We start from the raw sequence: 12,279 nt of genomic DNA, 5'->3' as shown, positions 1-12,279 counted from the left end.
TAAAACCATTGGATAAGCAAAATCACAAAACAATCATTTGAAAAACAAGACTGAAAAGATTTAGGAGGCAAATGGATCCAACTGAAAGAAACGTCTGCTATTTGAGCGTACATCCTAGAGATGCTTATAATAACCAGTAAATGACTTGGCCATTTTGATTAACGCTAATGAGCAGCTGTGCTTGTGTATTGTGTACATAGCTTTACGAAAATAAAGCAACTAACCTCAGCGGGGTGAGTAAGGTGATGAGCTCTTTTGAGGATAAAAGGGCCAGCAGCACATATGAAGCATCCGTTCTGAGAGCAGATAGTCAGTGTAGACTGTACTTAACATAAGATATTACTTGCCTACCTGTTCGAAATAGTCAAAAGTATGTGGGGTTTGTCTTTGTCAGCTGATATCTGTCGGGTTAAGACTTCGAAAGAGAGCAATGCAACGCATGCGCCTCCATCTGTATGGCGTGAGAAGACATATGGGAGACCTGGCAGATGGGCCAGAACGCCTCCTCATTTCTCATAATTGATAGTGCATGTGAACTTTGAGCTTGGGGGCGTGCTCTTGAAGGGCTCCAACAAAGCCAGGGGAATAGTGTAGGACATCGGGGATGAGCACGAGCAAGTAATGACTATGTTGGCAAATTTGCCATTGGGCAATAAAACCATGCCTGTATGTGAATAAAACGTTACTATAGACACGTGTGTATGCATACATATATTTTACTATATTTTTTTCAAACAGAAATCAAGGCTGTAAAATAAGCCGCCAGCGTGCAGAATCCTGGCAGCTTAGGCAAGAAGATTCGGATGCTGTTTGGAACGAACTTGCACATTTCAAGAAAGAACACAAAAAGCTATTGATCGAGAAGTGAGTTTGTTTTATATTTTTTCATTGCGATGTGCCCTTGTAGACTCGATCCATTGCCTTTTCAGATCTGTTTTTTTCTGTTTGTGGCTCCAAATAAGTCACCGAGGAATTCTTTGCAGCGATCTGGGATCAGGACATCTTTTGGCCTCTACTAAAAGAGAGATAAAAACGAGAGCCTTTTTTAAATAAATGACAGTTACAAGTTTGCTAGCGCCAACTGCAAGTGCACAAAATGATCTAGGGATTGTGTTAATTAATGTGGCTCTCATCTGCTGGAGGTGTCGCTCTTCATTAGCCTGTATTTTACACACTGCCGTGCTTCATTTGTGGAATGAGGTGGTGAGGGGATAACCCAGCCAGCCATCCCTGTTTGATCTCCCCGGTACATACGCAATGCAGAATGCCTCAGCTCTCTTGGTTCCCTGCCCTGTCCTGCTAATCCCAGCTGAGCTCATTATGATGTAGCCTTGCTGCTGCTCTCGCGCCAGATCTGTCCAAGCTAATTACTGCTAGCAGCACAGCTGCCTGTTAAGGGTCTGCTGTGGATCTGCTAACATGGTCCTTGGTAGTGACCTGCAAGAAGCACGAGGGAATTGCTCGCTTTCTTGCTGTGCACTGCCTGTCCTTGGGGTTTAGCGCTGATCCCTTCACGCTGCTCTTTTAGCTGGAGTCAGTGTAAAACTTGGTGGAGGAAATTTAGACTTTAGAAAAGCACACTGTTTTCTGCTTTGATCTCCTATAATTCATTTGCTTTTATTCTCAGCTTGGCAAAGGACGAAAACCCCTTCTTTACAGAATACTGTAAATTAATATCACACAATCAGTTCTTTGACGTTCATCACGTTCATGCATTTCTTTTGCCAGTAAAAAGTGACACTCTAAATTCAACACCTTCTATCCATGAGTATTCACGAGCTTGCAGCAGTGAAAAAAATCGAGTTTAGCCTTTGGCAAATTTGTGTTAGAAAATGGTAACATTTCAAAATGAATAATACATTGCTATTTAAAACTGTATATTTCTTTTGTGCTGAAAGCTGTTGATCTTTTTTTTTTATGTATTGATGCTTGGAAGCACGAATATCGCTGCTGCTTCAAAAGTCGCAATAGCAAATGACAGACTTGATTATTTTGCTAACCTGCCTAAATACCTTTTGCCTTGATACCTTATTTCCCACTCCATGACCTTAGTGCATCTTATCCTATCACATATAGCTACAGGCAGACTTTGTCCTTATGCTTTTCTAATAGTAATTTATTGAATGTGTGGCACCTAGTCTTTGCTTCTTTTATGTAATTTTCTTTCTGAGATGGATATTAACTTGTAGCACATGTTCTTAATCATCTCATACCTTTCCACATTGTCGGCTTCATGATCTACTAAACCACACCAGCAAAAGTTCGGGGAACCTGGAAAAGGTGTCTAGATAAGCTGAATGCTTCTTTCCTTATTGCTTATACCAGCTTGCATTACTTTCCTCTGAGAGAATACGTCCAAACCTCAGTTCCTTTTATGATACCATTAGATGCAGTTGTTTCAGATCTTAGGGCCTGATTTAGATATTGGTGGACTAGTTCCTGTATCACAACGGTGACAAATATCCTGTCCACCAATATACAAATCAAATTATTTCCTATGGGATATAGATATTGGCAGATGGGATATCCGTCACAGTTGTGATGGAGTAACTCTTCCGTCAATAACTTAGTCAGGCCCATTATCTTGTTCTATCTTTCCAAATATATGTGCCAGGTCATTTTTATTTGCATTATTGTTCATAATAACTCATCATACCACATGCAGTTTGCGGAGCATATGAAGCTACCTAACAACTCCTCACAGTTCTTGGGAAATGGAGTCTGACCTTCCATGGTCATTCCAAATGTCAGCCTTAAAGGAAGAAGCTGAAAAATCGATATTATGATTTATTTTGGAACTGGTCATTGAGTGGCAAAATAACAAAAAATAAGAAGTGGGAGTATAATTATGTAACTTAAGCATGCTCAGGTGCCAGTGTATAGCAGGCAGTGTAGTTAAAATTACAAAGCCCTATTCTTGGACCTTCTTTTTCAATAAATAAGCAGAAATTGTAAGAGTCTTTAAATGAAATCTGTAGTATAGAGCCTCTGTGACACTCCTGGATTTGAATGAGGATATATTCTTGTAGAAGCTGATTTAAATAAACAGACAAATGTAAAATGTCATAGGCAGCGTTATACATGAATTCATGTGGGAATGCTTTATAAAACATGTCCGATAAGAAAAAGATCTGTCAGAACTTCTATGCATGAAAACCACAAAGGGGTAGAAACACAGTATCCAATTATGATAGTGAAAAAGGTGATTTCTTCATCCCTATAGGCAAATACATGACATGATGTTGATCAGAAGAAGCATGGAGTGACCCAAACATTAGGCATCCAACCAATCACAGTAAAACAACATTTTGAGATGGCAGTGTGATACAAGATGACCACAAGCATGACCCTCACATTACTGAAATGGTTGGGATTTTCCAAGGTATCAACAAAACAATTTCTTCACAACCCGCTATCCAGCCCTGTGTGAACATTCAGATGTTTGTCTGTTGCCGGGCAAATAAAGCAATGCATGTCTCATGGAGGTGTCTCTTTTAAGCAAGCCTTGCATTGCAAGCCATTCATATGTGCACACACTTTGCAGGCCATTGCCATTATAAAATATCACAAAACAAGAACAAGACAAGATTGATTCCCCATAAATTAAAACATGCTTCTACTTTCTTATGCACAAACGCGGGTTTCCAATGCCTCACGGATATCAGTCTCCTTTTCAGGATGTGGCTTTGAATATCGTACCAAAATCAAAGCCAGTAGAACAGACCCCACTTTGCTTTTTAAAAAAAGGACAGTTCAAGTAGAATGTTCTCTTCCTCTAATAAAGAGTCTCTGAATCTTCTAATGTCCAAATGTTCCCATTTGTGTGCACTTCTTCCCAAGTTTGAGTGTCAATTAAAAGATTTGTAGACAGGTGTTGAACGCCCTTGGTATACTCATCATGTTGTTAGTTACGTGCAATTACCCCAACTTTGCTCCTCTTCTACCCTTCCCTGACCCTTTTTTCTAGTGGCCTGAAAGAATTTGCCCTCTGTTTCTAAATCGTTAACAACCAAGGGAAGCAGTTTCCCCCGGTTGTGAATTGCAACTATTGTGCAACAAGGAAAAGTATAAAGCTGTTCCCTGGGATATGGGAAGAAAGTTGTATCTCAGTACATAATAATCTTTTGTTAATTAATAATTACTACTTCCTGCCCTCTTCAATGAACTGCATTCAACTTTTTGCTTTTTAAACTCTATCAGCAGCAGTAACCAGGAGCTAAGGTTTTAGCTGTATTCTACAAGTACTGCCTTGCAGAATTATCAGCTTTAATGTCCGTATAAACATTATGCTAGAGAGCAAATACAATGACAGAATCGTTAACAGTAGGTTTAATATTTCCCCATTAGATATTGGCAAATTAATTCCTGTTTCAGCTGGATGATGAGACTTGGGGTACGATTCTCTATGCGTTTTACACAATTCCTTTCAGCGTAGTTTCAGGTATGGCCTAGGTTGCGAATTTGTTGGCCGGGGAGACTCCTCAACTAAATTCCTATGAAGCTCCCTCTTTTCCCAGTGCATCCATTTGGTCCCAGTCAGTGCAGCTCTGAAAACCAGAGGATCAGTTTCTCCAGTATTGTATCTTTCTTAGAGTCACATGCGCGAACCTTCTTTGTCGTCAAGGTGGGAGTCCCACGGTAACATTAATATAAGCATTGTTGAAGCATTAGAATTAAATCCTCATAGAAAACAAACAGTAGTTCCCAATTGACATTGTTTTAAAGCATCCAAACTTCAATCAGTCAGAGCAGAGATCCGGAAGCACTCATCTCCTGTGGAGGACCTCAGATTTCTTACCGCATGTCGGGTGTTAGGAGTCTTCCTGAGCTCTGCCCAGTCATGGTGTTGCTCAGTTCACCTTTTGACCTGACAGCTTTCCAGTTTTTGACCAGCACCCCAGAGTAAAACTGATGTACAGGTGGAAGTGTACTTGATTTATTTTTTCTTCATCATGCCTGAGGGTGCCAAGAAAAGACTCTTCAGGCATTGTGGATCCTGTGGCAAGTCGAGGCTTTTCTCAGAAGATCCTCACAAAGTATGCCTCTCCTGTTTATGCCCTCAGCACAAACCCAAAGAATGCCAATATTGCTGCACATTTTCAGCAAAAAATCTTAAAAACTATGTAGCCAGACTACTACTCTGGTTACAAAAGAAAAAAGCAGCACTCTGATTGAGACTCTGAATCTGAGGAGAAAGGCCATTCCTCCACAAGAGAACGAAAAGAGGGGTCTAACCTCTCAGAGGATTCAGGTGCGAAAAAGGCAAAGTTTCACTCCAGGGATATCCGTTAGGAGAGATCTAAAGATAAGGAGCCAGCTGGTCTGTCTTCATTTCAGGCACAGCAGTCTGCTACCAATTCCTCTGCACCTTCTACACCTTTTAGGGACTCGTCATAGAAAAAATCTTGCATGTTGAAGACCCTGTTGACAAAGGTTACCGCGCCAATGACTGCTGCGACGATGAGGATGTCATAGATGAAACCAGTGACAACGGCGACATCGTCAGCAACGACAACCACCACCTTTGCATTGTCAATGAAGACAGTGACAACGCCATAATCCTTGTCGACGAGACTGTCTGACAGCGTGAATGTCCTCGTCAAGGGAACCTTTACCAGAGATCCTACTGTTGATAAATATTTCTTCTGGGGCTCCCTCATTGACGACCCTGTTGACGGCGCCATAGAGAACATTAACGACGAGCACATTTTACTAATTTCTTCTAAGGGCATTTCTTCATCTTTGCCTCAAGACTTATCTTATATCCATCCATTGGCACCAGTACGCTTGCTGTTTAATGCAAGAGTCAGGAGATGAAGAACTCTTTGGCCCTGTTTACAGACCCTCCCAACTTGATGTGAAATGAAAAGAGTCAGAGTCTGAGGGCCTGGAACATGAACAGTACACCTATCTGGAGGGTGACTTTTCTTTCAAAGACTGGGACTGCCATCCGCATCAAGAATATGACTCATTCCAAGAGCATTACTGTATGAAGAGTCGGGGATGATGATCATCAGGTACAAGACTCACCTGTCATGCTCCCATTATCATTGGTGACTGACTTTCGCTTAATGATTATTATAAGCATTTTCCAGATACTAGTACCTTGGACAAGCAAACATCGATTGCACAACCAACTGAAGTTGCTGCCTCAACTTGTAGGAGTCTGTCTTCCTTACAGCCTAGAGAGAACCCTGTGTTGCCCTCAATTACTATATTGGACACTCTTGCCAACAACAGTGGTGACCAGCCACCTGAGGAGGGTGAAATTCAATATGATGCTAGGGACAAACCTGAATGGGACGATTATGTAGCACCATTACGGCACTCTCCTATTACTCCTCTGGCAGATTCCCCTCTAGCGACACTGGGGGATTTCATGACATCTTAGAGAGGGCATGCAAGCGCTTTGACCTTCCACTCCCAGTGAAGCAAACTGAGTGGTTTCTCTGATTTTAGGCCACAGGCTCAGTGCTTCACAAGAGCCATCCTGCTTATGGACTTCATTTGGCAGGCGAGACCAGATTCGGTCACTATCCAGGCTGCGCAGCGGCAAGCGAACAACCCATCTTTACCCTGCTCTGCTCCTACAGACAAGAAAGGCCGCCGGCTGGGCAATATTGGTAAAGGTTTTCAGGCATGACCGCAATCTCCATCAGGGTCTCCAATGCTATAGCCGTCCTCATTAGATATTGCTGCCAGATGTGGTCTGATTTGTTATCATTTTTAGAATATCTTCTGCAGGAAAGAAAAAAGAGGCACAAGATATACCAATGGAGAGTGAGAAGGCATCAGCTGAGAATATAGATGTTGCCATGGATACCTCCAACATAGCTTCCAGGCACATGGCAGGTGCATCAGTTTTACATCACCAGGGATGGCTGAAAGTGCCATCGTTCCATCCTGAGGTTCAGTCCACAATCCCAGTTATGTGCTTTGACTGAGAGAAATTATTTGGCAAACATGTAGGTGAAGCCGTACACTGCATCAAGGCGTAAACCGAGATAGCCCGTTCTCTGGTCACCCTACAACAAAGAAGATTTCAGACATTTCGGGACAGAAGTTAAGGCCAATTTTTGACCAGTCCACCTTTGTCGCAGACAAGGTATCAACCTTATCCTCAGCATGGGTTTTGTGCTCCTTATTCAGCCCAGCAGCCCTGCAGACCATTAGCAGCAGCTTAAGCCAGGCAACCGGTGCATAAACATCCATCGGCTGGAGGAAAGGCCCAGGATGGTTCCATGAGGCAATGATATGATGCATGGCCCAGGCATCTCAGTCCAACTACAGTTTAGCTACCCTTTGCCCAAACTCTTCGATCAATGGAATACAATATCCTCCGACAAATGGGTGTTGGACGTAATCCAACATGGTCACACCGTGGAATTTGTTAAAACTCACAATTTACCTCTGTGCAGATCCTCCCATCGCCATCTTTCCATACTAAAGAAGGAGATTCAATTGCTTCTCACGAAGAATGTGATAGCGGAAGTTCTGCTAAATCAGCGCAACATGGAATTTTATTCTAACTTTTCCTCATCAAAAATAAGTGGGGAAAATGGAGGCAATACATGGATCTCAGGCTTTTTAACAAATTCATCAAGAAGGAGTCTTTCCTAATGTTATAACTGGAGGAGATTCTACAGATGATGGAAACAGAGGACTATATGACTTTCCTGTTGGACGCATATTTCCACATTCCTATCCACCAAAAGCACAGAAAGGTTCTAGGTTTCAGGTGCCATTACCAGTTCAAAGTGCTTCCCTTTGGCCTGAAATCAGCTCCCAGGGTATATACGAAGTGCATTGCGCCAGTGGTGGCTTTTCTCAGAAGTTCAGGACACCGGGTATTCCTATACCTGGATGATTAGTTTAAAAAAAAAAAAAAAAGGCCTCATGCTTCAGAAAGCAAAGCGATTGACACAGGCTTGCATTCTGTCCTTTCAGTTGCTGTGTCTCAAGCTGAATGAAGAAAAATCTTCTTTCAGTTAATTCAGGTCGGCAGTGTTCTTAGGAGGAGTTCTGATTACAACAGTGTCCAAGGCTTTTCCTACTCAAGAACTAATTCTATGTCTGAAAGCAGTAACTGAGGTGCTCTCAGTAGGAAAGTGCACTTAAGTGAGGAAGTACAAGTCCATGTTAGGGATGATGTCATCCTGCTTCCCATTTCCTCTCAAACCGTTCCCAAAGAGTTTACCTCCCTCTGTTTCGCTCAGAACCCACCGAGATCATCTGCGGCGTACCCCAAGGCTCATCACTCAGCCCGACACTCTTCAATGTCTACATGAGCCCCCTCGCCAACATCGTACGCAAGCACGACATCATCATCACCTCCTACGCCGATGACACCCAACTTATACTCTCCCTCACCAAGGACCCCGCCAGCGCCAAGACCAACCTACAAGAGGGTATGAAGGACGTCGCAGATTGGATGAGGCTCAGCCGCCTAAAGCTGAACTCTGAAAAAACGGAAGTCCTCATCCTCGGCAACACCCCGTCCGCCTGGGACGACTCCTGGTGGCCCACGACCCTCGGCACCGCACCGACCCCCACAGACCACGCCCGCAACCTCGGCTTCATCTTGGACCCTCTTCTCACCATGACCAAGCAAGTCAACGCCGTGTCCTCCGCCTGCTTCCTCACCCTCCGCATTCTCCGCAAAATCTTCCGCTGGATCCCCGCCGACACCAGAAAAACCGTGACCCACGCCCTCGTCACGAGCCGCCTGGACTACGGCAACACCCTCTACGCCGGGACCACAGCCAAACTCCAAAATCGCCTGCAACGCATTCAAAACGCCTCGGCCCGCCTCATCCTCGACATACCCCGCAGCAGCCACATCTCCGCACACCTGAGACACCTGCATTGGCTCCCTGTCAGCAAAAGGATCACCTTCCGACTTCTCACCCACGCACACAGAGCCCTCTACGACAAGGGACCGGAATACCTCAACAGACGCCTCAGCTTCTACGTCCCCACCCGCCTCCTCCGCTCCTCTGGCCTCGCACTCGTTGCTGTCCCTCGCATCCGCCGCTCCACGGCGGGTGGGAGATCTTTCTCCTTCCTGGCGGCCAAGACCTGGAACTCCCTCCCCACCAGCCTCAGGACCACTCCGCTTTCCGGAGACTCCTAAAGACCTGGCTGTTCGAACAGCGATAACCCCCCCTTTTTTCCCCTAGCGCCTTGAGACCCGCACGGGTGAGTAGCGCGCTTTATAAATGTTAATGATTTGATTTGATTTGATTAATCCTGAACTGTGGTCTCCGCCTGCGCCCTCTGCAGGAGCAGCTAGATACTCAATGGATCCAGCCTCAAGGACACCATTGTCATCAAATCGAAAATGAAGGCTGCAATGTCCTGGTGGACATGCACGGATAGTCTTGTACAAGGACATTTCATTCCTTTCTGTTACAACACAGCTGAGACCACAGATGCCTCCCTAGGCAGGTGGGGTGCTCATCTACAGGACTTGTAAATGCACGGAAAGTGGTTCAGTCAAGATGCTTTACACATTAACCTTCTCCAACTCAAAGCAGTGTTACTGGGACTTCAGACATTTCTCCCCAGAACTTGCAATTCAGCAGTTTTAGTGAGAACAGACAACACTACTACACTGTTTTATCACACAAAGCAGGGGAGAACAAAGTCTCAAGCACTCTTGACACAATCACGGCTCATTTGGAAATGGTTGTTGACCAGGAGCACAGAACGATTGGACAGATTTGCTCAGCAGAACCAACAGCCAATGCCAGAAGCGGGAACTAAATCAGGTTTTTCACCACTGAGGTTCACCAATCCTGGATCTGTTCGCCACTCATCACAACAAAAAGTGTACGCTAGCAGATATCCTCAACTGGGCTCGTGGAGAAACGCTTTCCACTTCGCATGGACAGGCATGTTTCCTATACGTTCCATCTAGTTCCACTCATTCCCAGGGCCATTTGCAAGATGAAGTGCTAGCCTTGCCGTCTAATCCTCAGAGCCCTGGTGTGGCCAAGACAGTATTGGTTGATAGAGCTACTTCACCTATCAGACTCCTCGCATACAATTCCATCCTGTACAGAATCTGTTGTCAATAAACCAGGGCCAGGTGCACCAGCCTCAAAATCACACTCACAATTTGTCAGCCTGGCTCCTCACAACATTGAATTCGCTGTGCTAGGTCTTTCCGAGGAATGCTCGTCCATTCTCCAAAAAGGCTCGGGCTGCGTCAACAAACAAATGCTACTCGGCTAATTGGCAAAGGTTTTGTTTGTGTTCGTCTCAATCTTATTGTTCAATCTCCTTCACACCAGAGCAGATCCTCCTGTATCTGTTGCACCTTGCAAAATCAGGCCTCACTCATTTCTCCTTAAAGTCCTTCTAGCAGTCATTTCCCGATTCAGGAGATATTCTGGGTACTTAACACTTTGGTCCGATTGCCTGATCAAGGAGTTCATGAAGGGCCTTTTTTGGGCCTACCCTCCAATTAGGCCTCCGTCAGTGCAGTGGCAACTTAACACAGTCTTATCTCAGCTTATTAGATCCCCTTTTGAACCAATTCACAAAGCGGACTTGAAAGGTCTCTCTTGCAAAGTGGCATTTTTGTTGGCTATCATGTCCGCAAGAAGAATAAGTGAGATACAAGAGTTTATAACGCACAAACCTTATCTACAATGTCATTCAGATAGTCATACATCCCACCAACCCGAAGTTTAGACTGAAAGTGCCATCTTATTTTTACTTAAACTAACCAGTTTTTCTGCCAACCTTTTTTCCTAACCCATCATCTCCTGCGGAGGAAGCCTTGCACTATGGACATTCGTTGTTGTCTAAAATTCTATCTGGTTAGAACAGAAACTTTCAGGAAGTCCAACCAGCTTTTTCTTGATGTGGGCAAGCATTGCTCGCTGGGTGTCAGTGACCATGAATTTTTGCCACAAAAAGGAAGGCCGGAAGGCCACTATCTACAAAGGTGAAAGCTCATTCTACCTGAAAGTTCGCAATTTCTTCAGCCTTGTTTGCAGGTGTATCCTTGCTGGGTATCTGCAGGGTGGCTATGTGGGTTAATGCCCGCACCTTCACGAAGCACTACTTCCTGGATACATGGAGAAAGGCAGATATGGTGGTTGGTCAAGCTACGCTTTGAAGTCTCTTTTCATAAGATAGTCAACATTGGATTTGTTGATTCTTTTCTTTTCTAGTACAATGTCAAATTGCATTTTTTCTCTGATTCCTTTTCAGTTTCTTCATTTGTACAAATTTACATTCAGCTGATCATGTAACGTTTTCTCATGCCAAAGTGTAGTATTACATTTCATATTTTGAAAATAATTGTTTATGTCAAATGATCGTGGTGGGGTAGTTTGCCTTAACCACCTTCCCACTTCCTTTGGTACTGCTCTCTAGTCTGATTCAAGCATGTGAATCTATGGAAGATACAATACTGGAGAAAAAAACAAGTTACATTACACTATGGTTCTCCAGTATTGTTATCTTTCATAGTTTCACATGAGACCCTCCCTGCTCCCCATTAAGGCTCACAATTTTTTTATACCTCTTATTCTTTATTTTGTATACTTATGGCCAAAAAGGGATGAGTGCTTCAGGGTGTCTGCTCTTATTGGTTGATGTTTGGATGCTACAAAACAATTGCAATTGGCTACCAATGTCTATTGTTTTCTATGAGGTTGTAAATCTAATGCCTCAACACTGCCTATACTACTGTTACCATGGGAAACCTACCATGAAGACAGGGAAGATTCAAACATGTGAATCTATGAAAGATAATACTGGAGAACCACAGTGTACAGGTATGTGACTTTTCTTTATATAGCACCAGCCCCCCTAAAACCTTCACCCCACCCTGACTTAGCAAACATTGCTGACTTTTATTCAGGTCCCAGCTGCACCTGCTGGCCATTCAGGAATCCAGTATCTGTGACCACTAAGACCTGGATTCGACCAGGCTTGATCAATAGTCTTAGTGAAGGTTTAAGTAGGATTCTTCCATCTTTCTTACCAGGGGCTTTATCACTATTTCCTACAGAACTCTGCCTGGCATACTGCCACCCTGGCCCCACTTTTCTCTCCAGTCTTTTTTTCAGAACACCATTGTGACGTATTCTGTTCCACTTAATCTGTTCCATCTTTAATCCTTGTCACAATCACTTCCTCCAGGTGGAGACCTAGTTGTTCTTTTGTTTCTTGTTCTGATTCACTGGTGCATACAATCTTTCCGGACTTTCTTTATATCTGTTCTGATCTACACTCCATACCTGGTTTTGCAGTTTCCATACC

General features: G+C 43.9%; 1 protein-coding gene across 1 annotated transcript in view; it reads left to right on the top strand.

Annotated features, from left to right (window-relative positions):
* The window catches only part of CNTLN (centlein), a 1,263,565-nt gene that overhangs the window by 596,846 nt on the left and 654,440 nt on the right, over positions 1-12,279 (top strand). The window contains exon 13 of the mRNA XM_069239496.1: positions 739-864. Coding sequence (XP_069095597.1) covers positions 739-864 — 126 coding nt within the window. The remainder of the gene's footprint in view (positions 1-738; positions 865-12,279) is intronic.

This window comes from Pleurodeles waltl, chromosome 1_2 (genome assembly GCF_031143425.1).
Source record: "Pleurodeles waltl isolate 20211129_DDA chromosome 1_2, aPleWal1.hap1.20221129, whole genome shotgun sequence".
NCBI classification, from domain to species: domain Eukaryota; kingdom Metazoa; phylum Chordata; class Amphibia; order Caudata; family Salamandridae; genus Pleurodeles; species Pleurodeles waltl.
This window is presented reverse-complemented; position numbering and strand designations above follow the sequence as displayed.